We start from the raw sequence: 21,682 nt of genomic DNA, 5'->3' as shown, positions 1-21,682 counted from the left end.
ATGTCAGAAAGACTTCAGCTCTACGTGTACAGAATAAACTTTATTGGTCTCCAGCTCTGCTGACAGGACGGGAGCTGGAACAGAGTAACATCAGGAACAAGAAAATAAGAAAATAAAACCTCTATTTCACAAAGACAACTTTTCTGCTCAGACTTTCAGTGAATGTAAATGTTGGACTGAGCGAAGCATCTTCACAGAGACGACACAAAAAACCGATCTGAAAGAAAAGTTTGACTTTATTCACTGAAATCCTGCATTTTAACTCCGACACTCAGAGACAGAGAGGACTGAGGACGTGACAGACCATCGCTTATGGAAAAACCAAGCGCATCAACAGTTTGATCAGAATAAATTTTGCTCACACAGATTTTGTGTTCCGTTGCGTATCAGAGGCACAGAACCGAAGCCGCCCTGCTGCTGAATCCTCGAGGACGACCGCAGTCCTGTCATAGGAACAGAGGGTTTGCAACACCTCTGACTGAGACACTGAACCATTAAAGCTCTGAAACACAGCGACCTGACACGTATTAACACGAAAGCTTCAAGGAGGCACTGCTGTGAAAACCCGTCCACCAAACTCAAGCTGAAAAAAGGCATTTTTATCTCAGAAGGATTTGAAATGAGTGGACATGGCTTTGATGTGCAGCTTTGAAACCTGGTGCATTGAAAGGATCATTCTGATTGGTTCTGATTTCCCTGTTATTTCTATCAGCTCTGTTTTCACCCAGTTACTGTCTGAGACTATATGATCTGGACCAACACGCTGAGACGCAGCACAGACACGTAAACGCTGCCGTGTCGCTCCTGTTTGCAGAGGATACCACAGGGAGGAAGGCATGCGGTCAGCAGAGGTCAGAGGTCACCGCCCTCCTCCTCTCTGCTGATGTTTACAATGTGAGGAAACTGAAGAGAGCGGACGCATTTCGGGACGGCGTCTGTCCCCGAGGACGAGTTAACGGCAAGCCGCAGAGGTCACTTCCATCATCATCTCCTCTGGAGTGTCTGCTGTTCAAACAGGACAGACTCTGACCTTTGACCTCTGGGGACGACCTGGACCCTGCATCCTGGTCTGGGAGTGCATCTGGACTCGTAAGTCTCGTGGAGGAGATGGTAAATTACAGCTTCCTGCTACAAAATACAAACCAGTTCAGGTTTAACGTGGAAAATGTTTTGATGAGATCTGATTCCTGGGGTTTGTAACCTGAGCCCAGGTTCCTGTTACATCACCTACACGTGTCATTTCCTCTGATTTTACAAAGTAAAACAGCTTATTTTTCAGATCTCTCTCCTTCCTTTACTGCTGGGACATAATGGGTTTTATTGTCACCATGACGACATGACACATGGTCACACTGTGGTTTACACCCGCTGTGTTTTTATTCTACACTTTAATTCATTTCCTTGTTATAAATAAATCAGCGACAGTAACTGAGGTGATTCAGGCTGATTATGAAGAGTTTTCATCCAAGCACAGAAATCTGATGTTCACTGTGTGTGTTCACATGGACGTCTTTACTTTAGACAGTAAATGATTAATGGACAGATCCTCAGCTGCTTCATCGTGGAGCCGAACATTTTCCAAAAACAAGCTGTCAGGAGCAACATGGAGAAAGAGAATGTGATGAGAACAAATTACCAAAGTGAACAGGAAACTCAAACGTTAGGCATCTGGAACATGTACTTGGCCTTCAGAATAAGAGCACTGAATTAGAATATAAAAAAAGAACGGTGGTGTAACGCAGCATTTAAGTGTCATACATGTAAATGAAAGAAACATAAGTATGATGTCCTGAATTTTGCACTTAACAGAGAGAAAACAGTGAAGTCACAGCACTTTGCCTTTGGACGTTTCCTGTTTGATTCTGAAAGTAAAAGTCAGATCATCCTGCATCAATAATCAACCAGGAATTTATCTCACGTATGATCTGTTAATCTCTAACTGATGCTCACTGTGTTATGTGCAGGTACATCATCTGTGCTTCCATTCAGCTTTCAGCTCACAGTTTATCGATGTGACTTCAACTAATACATCACAGGTGATCTGCTTCTCAGAGCTGCTCTCATTCTGAGGCATGTAGATACAAATGCAGGAAAATTAAGGCAGGAAATGGTTAGAAATATTAAATACGAGGATATTTCTTTAACACAGTCCTCTTCCACATTAAAAGCATCCAAATTAAACCAGAATTAGTAAAAATGTGAGGTTACATTATGGAACAAGTCCGTCGCTTTTCTTTGGTTCTTTAAAATCAGCTGAACTGCACAAATTTACCAAAATAAAATCACAATACTTGGACTCAGTCTGTGAGTTTGTTTGTTGGCCAGTTATTTAAACATGTGATGCTGGAGATCATCCTAGTGACAAGCTCCTCAGAATAAAACGCCTACGCTTTGACCTTTGACCTTTGACCTCCTGTAGCCGTCAGCTTGCCCTCTCAGTCTGAACATCATCAGTGTCTTTGGTGGCTCGCTCCTCACCCGTCAGCGCTCTAGTCCTCCGTATGGTTGTACAGGGTGTCTGCGGTGGGGTTTTTGCGGTGGGACGGGGGCACCAGGTGGTCGGGCAGCTCGGTGGGCAGCTCATAGCCCTCCAGTTTGATCTTGATGAGGTGCTGTGCGAGGGCGAACTCCTCGTCGTCCAGCATGCCGTCCCGGTCGCAGTCGGCCAGCTTCCAGATCTTGCCCAGCACGGTGTTGGGCAGCCGCGAGTTCATCATCTCCTTCTTGGCGTTGACGCCGGTGATCTTGCCATTGACGGGCATCAGCGTGTAGAAAATCTCATCGTAACGGTGCTTGTCGCGGCTCACGATCCAGTCCTCGGCGTCGGCCCCGGCGCTGATGCCTTCGCCGTAGCCCTGACCGAAGGGCCCGTCCTGGGAGCCCTCGAAGGCGCCGCCCGACACCATGGCCGGCGGCTGCTTGGACTCCTCCTCCCGGATCATCGCCATCAGAACAGCGATCTTCGTGGCCAACATCTTATCCACGGACTCGATCAGCTTCATCTTCAGAGACGGGAACTTACTGAAGTCGTAGTGCTGCAGCATGTCCTGCAGGAGGCGACAGAGACGCAGACCGTAAAATGACAGTTTACTGAAACCTGTTTGTGTCTCCGCGTCAGATCTGGATGATCAACCACGCAGATCAAACTCTGAGCTCTCAGGGAAAGTCACCGTGTCCTGACCTGAGTTCAGACACAACATTACCTCCGACCAGTCGCAGGGTTAGTTATCACAGTATCTAACCTCGTCACCTCACATCCTCCACAGTTTGTTCTCTCTACTCTTAAAAAGTTCATTAAAAAGCTAAAAGTTCAGTTTTCTAAGAAGCTTTCAGACTTTTTCAAGTTAAACATTTCATAAAACATCAAATTGACTGATCACATCAACAGGTGATGCTGTGTGAAGGCTCAAACAAGCTAAGAGCAAAGAAAGTTACAAAATAATTGTCAATAAGAAGCTTAAATGAGCTAAAAACAGACACTAATTATTATACACATATTATATATCTATTATTATTATTAATGTGAACAGCATTGAGTGGCATCTCCTTTCACAGTAAAAGTCAACAACTGTCTTCACATTAAAGAGCATTTATTGTGAAACACACGCAAGAAGTATTTATACATCAGCTCGTGTGAATCAGACACGCCTGGCTGAGTCAGTCCTGATTCACTACCGTAACTGTCCCTGCAGTTCTGACTCACCACAGACAGGGGGCGATGAAAACCACCTGAACAACCTGCTGATAAAGTGCTGTGTGTCAGGCCACAGTAGCAGGACACAGCGCTGAGAACCACAGAGAAACTCCAGCTGGACGTGAACACGATTCTGAGCTGCAGGTGGACACAGTGTGCGACTGGAAACACTGCTCAACATGTGCCAGAGTGTGTGTTTTCATGTGTCTGTGTGTGTGTGTGTGTTATTGTACACATCCCACCAGGGAACTGAAAAATCTGAAACATCCTCTCTCGCCAATAATTCAATAAATACGAGTGTAGCTGGGGAACACACACACACACACACACACACACACACACACACACACACACACACACGCACACACACGCACACACACGCACACACACACGCACACCTGCAGTGTAGCATCTCTCTACAGGCCTGAGAGACCAGCTGCACACTGTGTGTTCAGCCAGTGACCGTGTTGGGTTCAGTCCGTCGCTGCCTGTAAACATCCGCCTGACAACACACTGCATAACCATCCTTTCTAAAATCAATTCTGTTCTGTTTGTATTAACAGGGAGACCCACTGCATCAAACCAAGCGCTCCTATTTTCATGGAATCAGTCAGTTCACTGTTCACATTCAGTCAAACTGTCCCATTAACTGTCTGCAGTGAGCCATGGATGTGCAGACTCCTCTCACTGGATCACTGTGACACTGAGGGCAACCTAAAAACAGCAGGATTCTGACTGAAGTTCTGCAGCTTCTTTACCGTGTTTTTCAGATGACGAGCAGAACCCCGGAGCAGCCCTGACGCGCCTGACGTGTGTTTACCTGCATCTTGGCGACATTGGGGAAGTCTCCGGGGCTGATGTGATGCTCCCTCTGCAGGATGGTGTAGATCTCCGGCAGCCTGATGAGCAGCTCCTCCTTCTTCTTCTCCCGCCCAAACAGAGACGGCATCTCCTTCTTCAGGTAACTGATGATGTAAGCGTGCACCTGCAGGGACGACAGCATCAGAAGGTTATAGAAGCTTTTTCAAGACTTGCACATCAACATGATTCTGCATTTCATGAGACAAAAATAGCCAGAATCTATTCCTGATTAAAGGAACAATCCAACATTTTCCGAAATTAATTAATTTCTGTAGTTTTCAAATGATTAAAAGTGACTGAGGCCCCACACTCTCCCTGTTAAAGCCCTGCTGACGTCCCTCTCTCAGACCTTTCATTGTTTTTAACAACTTGTCAGACAGAGACGTGACAGTTCCTCGAAGGAAAAGGCAAAAACACACCTATACTCACACAGTGACCCCTGAGTGACCCCCCACCCCCCGCAGGGGGACCTTAGCTGGGCTTCGCTCAAAAACAAACCTGTTTATACAACAGTTTCCTGAATCACACAGCTGAGACAGGAAAACCACTGAGACCAAGAGACAGGGGACAAGATACAATTAAATAACCAGTGACATCTTCTCTGATGCTTCATGAGGGCAAAGGTGAAAGGTCACTTGGTTTTACTGAAGCCTGTTGCGTGGTTCTGAGCAGAGTGAACATCAAACCAGCATCAGCGTTTGTCAGTGTTTCATTAATGAGCTGATTTAATTCAGTGAGAGGTCACTTCACTTTACCTCTGGGACCAAAACAGCTTTCCTGTTATTTACCCATGCAGGTTAAACTGAAGAGGAAGAGGAGGAGGAGGAGGAGGAAGAGGAGGAGAAGGAAGGAATGCAAGAGTGCTGAGACCCTGCAATCCTTCATACGGACCCACAGCATTATAGGAGTTTGACGGAAGGAAGGAAAGGAGGGACGGGGGGGGGGGGGGGGGGGGGTTGTTATAAAAGGAGGGAGTGAGGTCATTGAATTTCTGAGTGCATTAGTACATCATTTTTCAATAGTTACTACAAACAAAAATAATAAACGACCGGACGATCTGAGGGGACACGCTGTCCACACATGAACATGTGCTGTATAAAAAAGGTGTTTGTCATTTCTCTGAGATTTGTCCACTGGAAACCATGGAGCTGAGCACAGACCTGCAGAACATGTGAACTGTGGGACGGTTGCTGGGGAGGGTCTTACAGTTTGTCCCGCCAACACCGAGAAGTCCAGGAGGAAGCCTGCACCTAAAACTGAACCAGATGTACGGGACTGCTGCAGCGCTCAGCAGAGTTCAGTCCTGCTCCTTCACAAGAAACACCCCTACGTTTCTGATGGAGGAATTCAGCTCACAAATCTCCCAAAGCTTTATGACTTTAGTCTGAAAGTGAAAGACTTTTATTTGTGAAATCAGACTAAATGAAACTGCACACACCTTTTTCACAGCAACTGGCAACAAACCAATAAAACTGCAGCTTTTACTTCAATTCTTTCAGTGATGGAGCCGATCTAACAGCTTCCTCCTGCTGTATTATTGCTGTTTTATATTATTATACTGGTCTATACTGGATTCAGAGAGAATACATCCATATTCATCTGAAACATCTGGTGACAGTCCAGTTTTTCTGCTTCAGTTATTCTCTTCTCAAACACCCAGTGACCTTCCCTGACTTCCCCTGAGAGCGATCACATTCCCCTCCACGATTCCTGAGGGTGTCGGCGTGAACGCCAACCACAACATGTCATTTCCTGTCTCACCTTGGCCAGACGAGCTCTCTTTATGAGGTCGTTGAGCTTACGGAGAGCGGCGTTCCTCGGAAGACTCTGGATATCCCTGAACAGGTCCTGAGACTCCGCCTCAAACAGACGCCTGACAGAGGAGGGGGAGGACAGATGGATGAATGAATGAATGAAAGGTGTTAATGGGTAAGTGAGTGAACATATGAATCTAGGAGTAAATTTATGAATATACAAAAAAGAAATGTAAAAAAATGAATGAATGAATGACTGGTGTTGTATACTGACAGAGTGAATGATGTGTTTTCTGACCTGTTCTCTGTGTTCTGTGGAAGTTTGAATGAATGAATGAATGAATGAATGAGTGAATGAATGAATGGTCTGTTTTCTGACCTGTTCTCTGTGTTCTGCAGCGGCTTGGCCCAGAAGGAGCCCAGATAAACTCTCACCACCTCTGGAGTATTAATCACCTTCCCCAGTGACCACATGAGGGCGCCATACACCCGCATCAGCTGCTGGGTGTCCACCTGAGCGCACAGGTGAGGAGGAGGAAGTTAGACTGATACAGGTGAGCAGCAGCCGTCAACTGTTTTCTGACAACAGTGAAACTCTTCGTGCTGGACCGTCGTCCTCCTACCTGGTCGGCCTTGTTGAGGACAACTCGGATCTTGTCGTCTTGTCCTTTGAAGGCTTTGATGGCCTCGGAGAACTCGTCCGAAATGTCCAGTTTGTGGGCGTCAAACAGCAGGATGATCCGGTCCACCCGCTCCCCGAACCAACGCAGGACCTCCGCAAAGTCATAACCTGAGGACCAAGAAGGAGACAGAAGGACAATTGGCTCGACTTTATTACGAGGCTCCAACACCTGGGACGGTCCAACACGATTCAAATAACTTCAAACAAACATTCAGCTGCCGATGATTTTAGACGTCTGCGACCTTCAGAAGCCTCAGAGGCTCCGGAACTTTCCAACACTCATTATCTCAAAGACCAGTTTCAAAAATCACCTTCAGCTGAAGAGTCAACAGAACGACAACAGATCACTTTACACACACCCATACACTGTGTGTGTGTGTGTGTGTGTGTGTGTGTGTGTGTGTGAAGTGATCTGTGGCAGTCTCTGGGTGTGGTTCCTCTAAAACTGGGTGCCACTCAGTCCTGAACTCACCACATTTGAAAGAGAAATATCTGGAGTTTCAGACAGAAACGCAGTAATCACTTACAGGGATATGATATAAATTCAATTCAATTCAATTCAATTGAATTTTATTTATATAGCGCCTTCCACAATCAAAATTGTCTCAAAGCGCTTTACAGAGACCCAGAGCCTGACCCCAGAGCAAGCACTTAAGGCGACAGTGGCAAGAAAAACTCCCTTTTAACAGGAAGAAACCTTGAGCAGAACCTGGCTCAGATGGGGGACCCTCCTGCCGATGGCCGGGCTGGGTGAAAGGAGGAAAAGGAGGAAGATAGGACAGCTAGGAATGGAGGAGAGGGGGAGAAAGACATGCAGCATAATACAGACAATGTGGGTCAGCATTTACATTACAGTTAGTGAACAGTTATTTGATAATGTGTGCTCAGCAGATTAGAATTATGAAACAGAGCACGGAGGCAAAAAGCTGTCATGACTGGTAATTATTTACATTAGAGTTTGCAAAGAATATTAATCAAATATTTATCTGTAGCAGAATGGAACATTAAACATGTTAGAAATAGATCATTGTAAACAATAAACAGCAGCAGGTGGGTGGAGCCAGGACCATAGGACATGCAGCTCCGGAGCCAGAGATAACCGCAGAAAGGTACAGAGAAAGAGAGACCAGAGAGAAACAAACACAGGACTACGGGACAGAGAGGACACAGAGTTAATGACATGTAATAAAGGCTAATAAATTTGAGAGTGGGTCTGAGGAGAGAAAGAGAAAGAAGAAGAAGTGCGCAGTAAATCATGGGATGTCCTCCAGCAGCCTAGGCCTATAGCAGCATAACTAGGGGATGATTCAGTTGCCTGAGCCAGCCCTACAAAGGGCTATATCCTTAACTGTAACAGTGTCTATAGAGATAATTGTGACTAACTATAAGTTTAATAAATAACTAGGACTGTAACTACAACTAATTATAAGCTTTATCAAACAAGAAGGTTTTAAGCTTCGTTTTAAAATTAGAGAGGGTGTCTGCTTCCCGAACCCAAACTGGCAGTTGGTTCCATAGGAGAGGGGCCTGATAGCTAAAGGCTCGGCCTCCCATTCTACTTTTAGAGATTTTGGGAACCATAAGCAAACCTGCATTCTGGGAACGAAGCAATCTGTTAGGATGATATGGTACTATCAGCTCTTTGAGATATGATAAGTAAGTAAGTAATAAGTTTTATTATAACATTTTATCAGGGAACCGAACCACGAACATCAGGCCACAGCTGCTGAGAACAGCAGGGACGGAGGTTACAACTCACCATTTAAAAAATCAACAGCATGGTCTGAGAGCAGAGAGCAGGTCCCTGTGAGAACTGTGGACAGTGTCAGAGGAACCAGGACTGGCACCACCAGCAGAATCTCACATCCAGGACAAATAAAACCAAAACCACCTGAACTGACGCCACCAGAGAGAAAACAAGTTCCAGCCTTTACATGATGCAAAAGCTCTCAGCCAATGAAACGCCTCCTTTTTCACCACGTTTAAGACACAGAGGCTCCAAGGAGGCAAATCCCAGACCCTGTGTATGTTGGTCCGGACTGACCCACTGTATCTACAGTCAGCTAAAGGATCGGACTCAGCTGTACTGTGTGTGCCCACGTCCTCAAGGTCACCTTTAAAATGTAGATTACACTTCACACACACACACACACACACACACACACACACACACACACACACACCTTCAGTAAATACAACTCCTTTTGTTTGCTGTCGCCCCCTGGAGGCTGCAGGGATCATTACAGCCACAACATGAAGCTTTGAACAGCAGTTTAACACAGAGGTGTTGCTTTGCTGTCCACACTCACAACATGACTGCAGGGTAACACACCTCTAACTGTTTGTGGACACAACACACACTCACAGCGTCACCTCTCCCGGGACAAACCTGAGCCAAACACCTGAAGCTGCAGGTGTAACCTGAAGCTGGTGGGCCTCTTCCTCCTCTCACCATCAGACACGGTCACACATCATTTATTCATCATCAGACGATTTGATCTCTGATGGACAGATCTGTGGACTGGACAGTTTGACATGTCCACCCACGTCTCCCTGTCTCCTCCTCCAGTCCGGTTTCCGTCTGAATGCACCTTAGCGCTGTCTGTCCCTGCAGCAGGACATGTGTTCCTGTTCTGTGATCATCACATGACCTTGGTGACATGATACACTCAGCTCCACCCTACACACACACATTCTTGTCTTATATTAGTTGTGAGGACACTCACAGACTCTAACCCTAAAACCAAGTATTAACCCTCAAACATCCACTGTAAGGTGTTTCAGACTGTGAGGACCAGGGAGAACGTCCTCACAGAGACAGAGGACACACGTGCAGGGTTGAATCAGGTGTAACTGCTGCTGCGTTTACAGGACGGATTATTACTTCACATGTTCCATTTCCTGTTCTGAGGGAAATGCCTTCAGACTAACAATGCTGCTTCCTGTGTGCTGCTGAAACGTGCCGTATTTAAGTCTTGGAAAACGAGTGCAGAGTTCAACAGAGGAAATCCAGAGAAACTGGGCGGGGCCTGGCCGGGAGCGAGAGGACGGTGAACGTTAGCTTCTGGTACGTCATGTCACATGACCACACGGAACGTACCGCATCACTTTGCTCTGGAGGATTTCTGCTCCAGTGAGTGATCTGAAAATTAGACCGAGGACATGTTGACCCCATAACTCTGACAGAAACGTCTCCGTCTGTCTCAGTACACTGTCCCTGACAAACAGATTTAAAGGATTAGTTCACCATTTTGCGACAGACAGATGTGAGAGGAGGTGTTCAGACGGATATCAGGGTGTGCTTAGCTTAGCTTAGCATAAAGACTGGAAGCAGGGGGAAACAGCTAGCCTGGCTCTGCTCACAGTTCAACAACACACACCAACACCTCTGAAGCTCAGTCATTAACACACTGGTTGTTGAACTGCTCCTTTAATACAAATACACAGGACACACACAGAGACGGCTGCAGGACAAAGCACTGGTGTGGAGCAGTGGGGTCACTAAGTTCTTTTACTGGATCAGGACTGATGGTGATGAAGCAGACCAGTGAAACCACAAACCAGGACTGGACTTCACTGGACTGGAGCAGGCAGAGGCAAAGAGGACAGAGCCAGGGAGAGAAGGGAGGGGTTTCAGGCTGAAGGCCCAGTGAGACAAGCTGACGGACAGACTGAAGAATTTCAGTAAGGCTCAAATCCAACCGTGACTCACTGCAACACAGACATTTAAATCCCCAGAAGAAGAAGAAGGGGAGAAGAGACTGAACAAAATCAAACAAAGTGAAGTGAAGATGTGAGAGAAGTTCGTCTACAGCGTAAATAAAATGACAGGAATGACTCGAGCGATGCAGAGAGACATGAGCCGACTCAGAGGACACAGATCAGTGACGAGTCCATGAGTCTCAGCTGCTGACAAACCTTAATGCTCTGTGATAGAGAGTCCAGCATGTGAAGACAACAGGACTCGTGTCAGAAAGAAAAACCAAACTTCCTCAGACTTCTAACAACATCTCGTCCTGCCCCTGAGCTGTGACGACGTCACGTGTCTGAAGGTTTTTCTCTTCAGTCAGAAAATGAGACTGACTTTTTGTTTCGTGTGTGTTCAGGACGCGCTGCAGTTAAACAGGCTGAGGCTGGAAAACGTTTCCCTCCTCGCTCCGAGGCTGGCGTCAGCCTCCGCCCTCTGACCATGACAGACTGGCAGCAGATCGGCCTGGACCGCTCTGACCGGAGCCCAGTGGGCAGACAGCAGCTCCGCCCTGCACACGCTCTGCAGCTGTACATGCAGCTGTAATGTTTCCATGAGACACACGGAGCTCAGAGAAACACGTCTCACGCCTGACTCTAAACGTTTAACGTGGGTTAAAGGTCTGACTGCTCTTCAGTTCCTCTCCATCTCATCAGTTCTTTCTCCACGTTCTGAATAAATGATTTCTGCTGTTTTTACTTGCTTCTCTTCCTTCGTGCTTATTTAACTTCAGTCCAAAATAAATGTAACTGCTCTGATTCACTCCCTCACAATGTGGGAGTGAGTGAGTGAGTGAGTGAGTGAGAGAACACACGATAAACTCAGGGTTCACGCAGCTCACACACCTGCAGGACGCACACGCGTGCTGTTAATCATCACAGATCACACGTTCAGTCTGACACACACGTCGGTCAACACCTCTACACAACAGGAGGGCGGAGCAACAACACGCAGGAAACACGGGAGCTGCACGTGTGTTCAGTCCGTTCCCACATCGCATAAAGACTACAGCTGTGATCCTGACATCAGCCTGTGTGTGTGTGTGTGTGTGTGTGTGTGTTGTGTGTGTTGTGTCACAGTTGGCTTGTTGAACATCTTCAGGAGGAATTCAGCCTCAGCTGAGCAGCTCTAAATGTTTCTGCTTCCTGTGGCCCTCCATCCCTCCCTCCCTCCCTCCCTCCATCCCTCCCTCCCTCCACCCCTCTCTCCCACCACCCCTCTCTCCCTCAATCCCTCCCTCCCTCCCTCCCTCCATCCCTCCCTCCCTCCACCCCTCTCTCCCACCACCCCTCTCTCCCTCAATCCCTCCCTCCCTCCATCCCTCTCTCCCTCCACCCATCCAGCTGAGCCTTGTTATCATCCTGGCTGGTCATTGTGCTGCTAACTTCCTCTGCAGTGGTTTAATGTTCAGCATCAGTGAAAACCACCTACATGTCTAACACTGTGCATTACACAGGACAAAGGCACCTTGTGGGGTGCGTTTGAGGAACTCCCTCATGAGGCTTTTATGAGCACAGAACGTGGTCAGAGTAATCTGAGTCTAACTGCTGGCTCCACACCCAACATCTCACTGCTGTCATACAAAACCCTCAGCAAAGAATCTGAGCTGTGGGAACTACTGAGAAACAGACCAAACTTCACTGACAGCACAAGGAAAACCAGCTAAACACTAAAATCACCTGTTTATCACTCAGACACAAAGTTTCCTCAGCAAACGTTAGCTGTGTTCCACTGCGTTTGATTTTTTTCTGAGATGCGTAGACTTTAGTGATCTTTGTCTGATTGGTGTAAAATCCAAACCGGATCTGAACCTTTAGTTTCCTGGTGCGTCTCCATTTAGTTTTGGTTCGACTGACGGTTTGGTTCACACAACCGTCACCAAACTGTCCAACAACAACCACAACGACGTCCTGCAAGAAGAAACAAGGCGACGTCACCATGTGGATGTTTTATCCCACCGGCAGAAGCATTACAGGCTTCATTCACTCCACTGCATCGACCTTTATAGAGTCCTGCAGTTTCAGTTCTTTCAGGCCATGTTCAAAGATATTTTTTGTTATCTGCACATTTTGCAACGCAGCAGCTTCAGCAGCTGTGACTCACTCACAGCCGACGGGATCTTTTCCTGAGAAATAAAACTGAAAATAAAGTTTTTAATCCTGATAACTCGACAGAGCGAAGTGCAGAGTCTGGACCGTACAAACGGGGAATTTTCTGATAAACGTCTCAGTCTTCACCCTGAATTACCTTTATTTAAACCTGAACTAAAAACCATGTTATTTTCTGTCCTTTCTACACTGAGGTAATACATGAAAGAAAAATGATGCAGCAGTTAAAACGTATTATTACAAACACTAATGGTACTTAATACCACAACCCTCCAGCTCCCAGGTCAGGTGTAACCATGGTAACTCGGGATTAAACAGCCTGTAGAAACATGTGTGTGGATGTTGTCCGTCAGTTTCCCTGGTTTCAGATCTGCATTTAAAAACTCTGAGGTTTCAGATCAGCAGCTGCACTGATTCATCACAGGAAACAGACTGAGAGACAAAACAAGAAGTGAGACCAAAAAGAGGGATGAAGAATTTCACAAGAACATTTACTGTTCCTGTGAGACGTGTGAAAACCCTGCGACAGATCCGCTCCACGTTGATACGGTTCGTCTCAGCAGACCAAACACGGACTCCATGAAATCAGCTGTAAAAGTCACTCTGAGCATGTGACCTCTGACCTCTGCTGCCTGTGACCTCAGTCTGTAATTAAAGTAAATGTTGAGTGAAGACTGAACGTGGAGGCCCACTGCTCTGAATTCAAACAATATGAGGAAGTGAAAGAAACTCAAGGACTATTAACAATGCAAACAAAGGCCCAAAGCAGGGTGTTACTGATGGCTTAGTCAGCTAACACACACACACACACACACACAGATTCATGTTTCCATCACTGCAGAGGACATTACATTGACTAATTTCCTGGAGAATGAACCTTAAACCAAGTCCTCTCTGGTTTTTGGTTACAGGGACTTTTTGTCCCCAAAAGTCCCCAAAGTCCCTTCAATGTGACAGACAGATCTATGTGCCCGCAATGTGAGCAGTACAGGTGTGATCGCACCTCACCTAACAACCTACAGGTCATAGGTCATACCTCTGCTGATTCGCTGTTTCTCTCCTGACAGGATACCAGGCGTGTCGATGATGCTGATGCTCTGAAGAACCTGATTGGGCATCTGAGAGCAGATAAACCTGAGAACACACACACACACACACACACAGTTTATTTTTTGGCTTTATTTATATAGAAAGTCTCATAAAGATCAAGATCTCAAATCAAATTACACAAACACAAAATTCTAACATTAAAATTCAGTCTCAAATATTCAGAGAAGAACTGGCTGTGCAAAGGAAACCAGTCTGTGCTGGTTCAGAGCCGCTGTCCTGTGATCCGGTGTCGTGGTGATCAGGTAAAAGTCTCTGCCTGGTTGGTTGGAGGATGAAATAAAAACAGGACGGTGTCATCGGCAAAGAAACAGGCAGCACAGCACTTATTCTGTGTGTGTGTGTGTGTGTGTGTGTGTGTGTGTGTGTGTGTGTGTGAGAGAGCCCCCCCTCCACCTCCACCTCCACCCTGTACTATATTTAAAGTTAAATTTAGCCGACGCTCTGCAGCAGCGATAAATCGTGCCGGAGCATCAGAGCTGCAGGCTGGCAGCAGAGGGAAAAAACAAAACACGGCTCTGACACGTGGTGACGCACGCCAACTTCCCCCAGGAGACAATAACTTATTGTGGAAAGTTCCTCCGTCGCACCGACTCGGATAAGATGGGATTCCTGGTTAAAGGAATGCTTTAACACACACACACAGTTTGAGGGTCCTTCCTCTTAGAAATATTTCTGGACAGAGGAAATATGTTTGGACAGAGGAGTATTCAGCTAAATTTAAACCCCAGATACGAACATCTGACAGCCGACAGTGTGTGTGTGTGTGTGTGTGTGTGTGTGTGTGTGTCTGTGTGTTTGTGTGTGTGTGTCTGTGTGTGTGTGTGTGTGTGTGTCTGTGTGTTTGTGTGTGTGTGTGTGTCTGTGTGTCTGTGTGTGTGTGTGTGTGTGTGTGTCTGTGTGTTTGTGTGTGTGTGTGTGTGTGTGTCTGTGTGTTTGTGTGTCTGTGTGTTTGTGTGTGTGTGTGTCTGTGTGTTTGTGTGTGTGTGTGTGTGTGTCTGTGTGTCTGTGTGTGTGTGTGTGTGTGTGTGTCTGTGTGTCTGTGTGTGTGTGTGTGTGTGTGTCTGTGTGTGTGTGTGTCTGTGTGTTTGTGTGTCTGTGTGTTGTGTGTCTGTGTGTTTGTGTGTCTGTGTGTTGTGTGTCTGTGTGTTTGTGTGTCTGTGTGTGTGTGTGTGTTAAAGACACTGTCTGGTGTTCAGAGGGTTCAGAGCTGGTTTCAGGGTTCAGGTTAAAGGTTCAGGGTTAGAGAGGAGTGTGAGGGTGATCTGTCACTGCCTTTGTGCTTTGACTTCTTCCACCTCAGGTCACAAAGATTTCCTGTCCTCCTGAGTAAAGGACGTCCACGTGTGCAGGGACTCGCAGTCACATTCAGTCGGAGGACTTTCAGAGTTCTCTACAGTCCATCAGAATCCTCCACATCCTTCACACACGTGAACAGTGCATAGTTACAGAACATCTCACACAACATGAAGGCTACTTCACGTTGCATCACGGGTGTTTCAGTGTTTTAACTCCCCTCTGGATTTGTCTCATGGTTCCCGGGTGTGTGAGAGCAGAGAAATGTGACGCTCGACAATCAATCACCACAACTGCACAAACTGAAGAGGAGGAACTAAGGATGGAGTCTGAGGGTGGAGGTCCTGCAGGGCTGGGTGGGGCTCTGAGGCCTTTAACGTCACATCAGTCTGCGTCCTCCTCATTTCTCATTACAACACAAACAGCAGAGAAACAGCAGTCTCTCTCAGCCGGTCAGAGCTCGGCGCTCTGCGGCTTCAGACACCGCTGATGTAATAACACAGTTACTGATGAAAGACTTGATTAAAATGATTAATGATCCTGGAGATCAGCAGACGTAATAATAGTAATCCATCAGGGAATTGAGTTTTTATTCACCAATAATTATTAATTTAGGCTTTAACCTAGTTTCAGTCTGTGGAGACACAACAAGTCATTAGTTTTAATGACATTTTATTTGATTATTGTTCATTTCAGTCCAGTTTTCACCATGAATCTTCAATTTATACCAGTTTAAAGATTCAGAATCCCCATTCTACCCAGTTAGTATTGAAATATCAGCCACTTAGGTCCAGTGACCAAGTTCAGATCAGTGTTAAACTGCCTGAGGTAAAACAAACAAAGCAGTTTGTGTCTGTAATTCTGTAAATCAGCAAGCAAACGATTCCTCCAGGTAACTGCAGCCTGTGATGTCTGAGAGCTCCACGAACTTTCTCAACATTTAACCACACACGGTGTGTGTGTGTGTGTGTGTCTACCTGTTGAGGAAGGAGTTTCCGAACGCGTTGAGTTTCCTGAAGGGTTTTTTGGGGTCAACCACCAGAGCGTTGCCAGGGACGACGCCTTCGTTCTCGCCGTACATCACTGCAATGAAGCCGTCGGTGGTCGGCTCCGGACCGATCCTCATCCCGGGAAAATCCTGCTCCAGCAGATACCTGCAGAGCAGAAGAAGAGTCGTGTGACTCGTGGTTTTCCTACATCTGGGAGTCAGTGCTGGGGTGGCACACATCTGTCCTGGCCACAGGTGCACTGGTTTGAATTCACAACTAAGAACTTGTTTCATTTCACTGAAGTGATTTATTTATGTTGTTTAGTTGTTTAATTCATGTGGAAAGTCAAACAGATTATGAGCCAACAAACCCACCACAGCTTCACTGACACGCTGACTGTGCAGCACAGACCCAGAGTCAGTGGATCTGTTCAAAAAAAAAACTTTTCCTCTCCTTTCATCTTAACATCGACCTCGTCGACTTCTCACACGCTTTTCCTCGTTAAAGAAAAGTGAGAAAGGAAGGAAGAGATGGAGGATGGCTGCGGCGAGTCTCTGTCCTCTGACTTCCTGTTGTCTCAGCCTGACAGATCCACATGGACATCAAAGAGAGAAAAGCCAAAGATGGAAAACTACCAGAGACTGTGACTGTGAACTCTGAGCCGGTTCACCGCCACACCTCACCCGGCAGTCGCCATGTTTTCTCCGATGGAAGGGACTGGGGCATCTGGGAATTCTCACCAACATCGGACTGGAAGAAATACCCTCAGGAACCTGAACGTGTTCGTAAACGTCACCTGCACTAAAACAAAGTCAGCTTCTCCAAACCTCACGGCCACCACAGAAACCACGTCACCATCGACACAGAACAGAGTGAAACACAGAAAGAAACACAAACATGAACAATGTGGAAATCTACAACACAAACTGTAAGCTGATCCTGCAGCCTCACAAACACGCGGCCTCTTTGTGGTCCTCCAGCCGCTCACTGGACCACTGTCAACTCTGCTGGTGTCACTTCACCTCCACCAGAGAAGAAGAAGAAGAGGAATTTGTTGAATCTGCAATTTACTGGCTACCTGCTCCCATGATTCATAGCATTCCTCTCAGTTCACATGATTCATAGCATTCCTCAGGGCAGGGTGGGACCTCAGCAGTGGCACACACACACACACACACACACACACACACAGAGGGTCTGCAGACATGAGATAAGCTCGGTGACTGCAGTGAGATGACCTCAGCTCTCAGTCTCTTTGGGCGTCTGTTAAACTCACTTCAGTTTATAAAACTCAGACGTGAAACTCGCTGCAGAGTGTAAACTTGTTCCATTTGAACCTGGCTCAGCTGCACCACCGGTTTTTGCCTGGATCTGGTTCAGACTGAGGCTGACGTAGCCCCCAGCAGCAGAGCAGTGATTGTGTCAGGCTGACAGACACTCTGCAGGTCGCAGCTCGTCTCTGCTGTCAGAGATCAGAGACTCTGCTTCAGATCGCACGCTGCAGTCACACAGCTCCGAGTCCTGACACACGAGCCACCGGGTGGTCGCCAAGGGTCGCGGGCCGACCGTCACATGTCGGTCTGGCAGCGTGTCACACGCGTGTCTGTGCTTATCAGCAGCTTCAGGTGACGAAGGTATGCACCGTGAGCTGCCAGCGCTGATAACCAAATCTAAAACTGCTGCTCTAAATGGGACCTTTTTCCCATGGAGTCTGGCCCAACTCAAAGATACGCAGTTTAAAATGATTTAAAAAAAAAAAAAAAAACAAATGCTCACATTAAGGAGCTGAAATAAGAGAATCTTTGGCCATGAATCCAGACTGATGATCAGTGTTTGTGCTCAGAAAGAGTCAGCACAGAACACACACAGGGATCATTTCAATGATCACGCTCTGCTCAGCAGCTGAAGCTACGATCAGCTCAGCGGGCTAATCACATGACTCTGCTCTTGGCACCAAAACAGGATGTGATGTCAAAGGTGAACATCTCCCAGGTACCTGCAGGTGAGCAGGTCTTCACAGTTAAAGCCTCCAGATGTTTGAATCCTACAGACACAGCTGTAGCATCGTCTCTCACGTCAGTCTGGTTTTACAGTGACTCTGCAGTGTTGTGTGTTTATCTCCATTTAACCTAAGAGTGTATTCACCAACATGCTGGTGTGTGTATCTGTGTGGCTGTAACAGTGTGCTGATCAGCTCTCTAACTCGTGACAACGTGCCAGCCTCCAGGCACAAACGCTGAGGAAACTACAGAGAATCACGGTTTTATGACGAGTGTCACGAAGAGCTTTGATCCATTTCTGAGAAGGTGGACAGGCTGGATGTCGACTGGAGTAACAGTAACAGTCAGCTTCTAATTAACTTTGAAGAAAAACAGCTTGATATGTCTTGTCAAAAGCAAACTTAAGGGCATTTATATAAATATAAAACACTGGCTCTCGGACGTCTCTCTGTCCTGCATCGGTTCTCTTGTCCTCAGGCAGGAAGTATCATAACTACCTGCTGCAGCTCCAGAATAAAGGGACATGCCGTGTAAATACACAGAACAATGGCAGATCGGTTACGCACAGCTGATGATCCAGAGAAGCTTTCACATATAGGACGCACCGTACAAGCCTCTGTGTAAACTGACTGATTATTACTGTTTACATGAGGCTGCCATGTTTAATAGCACTACAGTACCCATGATCCTCAGCTGGTGTCAGAGCCATCAACTCCACACTTCACAAACATCAGGACAAAGTGGCTGCCAAACATTTTAAACCCACATCAGTAACTGGTCCCGTCCCAGTTTAAACTGCCAGAAAGACTCGGATGCAGTGGATCATCGGTAAACTCAGTCCTGGCAGTGTAATCTGAAACTGCTGTTCATCTACCTCAGACACACACACCACACACAAAACCACCTGGTTTCACAATAAAGGTGGATTTGAAAGGACAGCTTGTACATGTCTGGGCTGTCTATGAACGGAAGCACCTGACCTGTACTCGTAGTTTTCACAATAAAACTCTTTCTTTGAGCTTTCCAAGGTTAAATAATGTCCAGACTTTGAAGGGGACACTCATACCAAACTCCACTGAAAAATATCCTTATTAAGAGCTTACTGTTCTATCACATACTGTAAGGAAAGATCTGAGATACTGGCCACATCATGTCACATCACATGACATAAACCTGAGCCACCAAACAGTTTTTAATGACATTTCAAGTTTCCTGTGTTGCCTCAGCTGATCATGCTCTGCCACGTCTGTATCCTTGGTCATAAGCGAGAGAGACTTAAATGTGCAGATTTTGTATATGAGATTTGGCACACAGTGTAGGGGGTGGGCGGTGATCCAACACCTGGCAGAGGTGGGGTCGTAGCTCTCTGCTCCCAGCCCACTGCAGAGCTGATGATGGGGGTTAAACAAGTACGTTCGACAGCCTCAGATTTCACCTTTTAATGATATGGCAAGTTTGTGTTGCTTCCATTACCGCCCACTATGACAACGCACCCAGGAGTGGAGCAGAAAGCGCTGAGAGTCAGATATGAAATTCAACTTTTCCTGCATGCAGATCGACTTTGGTGGATTTTATGAAGCCGGATTTACCATAAGACTCGGCTCATTTGTTTGACATCTTAGATTATTTTCTGCCACGTCTGTGTCCTTATCTAGAAGGAAGAGAACCTTGAATAGTTCAAATCTGATGTGAGGTCTGGTAAGAAGTGCAACTAAAGGTGTGTGAAATGAATCCAACAGCTGATAAAGGTGATACAGCGAAAAGTCTGCCCTCCCTGCTCACTTCTCAGACCCTGTCGGTGATTATACAAGCCGGTTTTGCTGATTAATGGCGGCACCGGCAGCACCGGGACCCTGGTGGTGGCAAGTACCTGATGAAGGTAGTTTTCCCGGTGGAGTACTGGCCGACAAGCAGCACCATGGGCTTGCTCTGGAAGTCGGCGGCCTCCAGCGCCGGGGAGTGGAAGTCATGGAAGAGGTAGGTCTCCTCCAGCGGCAGCAGCTTCTTGGTGTAGAGGCTCTGCAGTCCCTCCGTCACCGTCTGGTACATCTCTCCTTCCTTGTTGCGTCCACCTTGCTCCTGTTTGACCCAGCTGAACATGCTGACCGACCGGCTGACCGACTCACTTTTAATCCTCAAAACTGACGCGCTCGAGTCCAACTTCCCTGTTTCGATATTTCCAAAATGCTCCGTTTGTTTTCGGTTCCCTTTCGGCTCAGTTCGTCCTTCAGCCTGAGCGGAGGACAGTGTCCGTGTGTGTGTGTGTTTGGCCCCTGGGAGTCTCCGCTGCTCTGAACACTGCCTCCTCTGTGTGCGCGTGTGTGTGTTTGAGGTGTGACCACTGCTCGTGAGCCTACCTGGGGGCACCGCCCTTCCCCGTGACGCAGCAACAACAAAACAAACACACACACACACACACACACATACACACACACACACACACACACACACACAGTGGATTCTGAAACAGCAGTTTTATAATTCGGTATATTCCGAATGAAGCTCTGCATCAACACAAACTATTTTTTGCCCAATTAATGATAAAAAAAATCACAGCAGGAGAAGCTTTAACCCACATCTTTAACCCACACCACAGCGGATCATACATTTCTCTTTCTGATAAAATAAATCGGTCACAAATCAAGGATCACTTACTCACTTTTTCCAGCTGCAACATGTCAGGAACAGGAACCGAGCGTGTGGCAAGAGAAAAGAATATACAAGTAAATAAATATAAATAAATAATCAAATACATTTTTATGTTTTTCAGAAATCAGCAACTCTTCTTCAGAAGTTCTCTAAAATCTACGATCTTCATCAGCGGATAGAGCTGGCCCACGTACCCACGTGACAAAACGAAAAGATAAGAACACTAGAATATACAGTAGAATAACTAAATAAATAAACACATGAAATAACATAAAATAAATAAGGACAAAATAAAGTTTGAACTAATTAATCAAACAAACCTTAAGCTTCATTTAGCTGACTATCTCTCTGGAGCTTTCAACTGCATCTCAGGGTCTTCATCTGAGTGATAGAGATAGTGATAGTTTTTTTTTACTGAATAATCTTATCAGGAAATCTCTGTTTCTCCTCAGCGTGTTTTGCTTTCTTAGATAAACCAGCTTTGTGTGTAGCTGCGGGTCATTCTCAGCTCCTGTCCCCATCATCTTTCTGTGTCTTCCAGCGCCCCCTGCTGGATGGATACTGACAACACACCAATCCCACTGTACTGTCTGACTGCATTTTACAGTGCTTCATTCTGTGTATTACAGATGAAACTTGTTAAAACCTGAAAGAGAAATTCATGCCAATCTCCACTGAAAAAACATCAGTTTTTAGACAACTGTTAATCTGTTAATATTTTTTATCTTTATACTGAACTACAGTTTATACTGAGTGCAACGCGTTTACCTTTGTTTTAGTTGAATAAAGGGTCT

General features: G+C 46.4%; 1 protein-coding gene across 3 annotated transcripts; it reads right to left on the bottom strand.

Annotated features, from left to right (window-relative positions):
* Window positions 1-218: 218 nt before the first annotated feature.
* ehd4 (EH-domain containing 4) lies at window positions 219-21,319 on the bottom strand. Of its 3 annotated transcripts, XM_041060368.1 has the most exons (9): window positions 21,209-21,319; window positions 20,899-20,907; window positions 16,228-16,404; window positions 13,884-13,981; window positions 6,933-7,099; window positions 6,689-6,822; window positions 6,317-6,428; window positions 4,515-4,679; window positions 219-3,047 (listed from the first exon to the last, which is right to left on the bottom strand). In XM_041060368.1, exons 3-9 carry the CDS (start codon window positions 16,374-16,376, stop codon window positions 2,490-2,492), a joined length of 1,383 nt encoding a protein of 460 aa, XP_040916302.1. In that variant the 5' UTR covers window positions 16,377-16,404; window positions 20,899-20,907; window positions 21,209-21,319; the 3' UTR covers window positions 219-2,489. The 3 variants fall into 3 exon arrangements, with proteins under 3 accessions (XP_040916302.1, XP_040916303.1, XP_040916301.1); XM_041060369.1 differs by lacking the exon at window positions 21,209-21,319 and having other exon boundaries at window positions 20,899-20,991; XM_041060367.1 differs by lacking the exons at window positions 20,899-20,907; window positions 21,209-21,319 and adding an exon at window positions 20,110-20,579.
* Window positions 21,320-21,682: the final 363 nt, after the last annotated feature.

The sequence above is a fragment of the Toxotes jaculatrix genome, chromosome 17 (assembly GCF_017976425.1).
Source record: "Toxotes jaculatrix isolate fToxJac2 chromosome 17, fToxJac2.pri, whole genome shotgun sequence".
NCBI classification, from domain to species: Eukaryota; Metazoa; Chordata; class Actinopteri; family Toxotidae; genus Toxotes; species Toxotes jaculatrix.
Note: the sequence above shows the minus strand (reverse complement) of the source record. Positions and strands in the feature narration are given on the sequence as shown.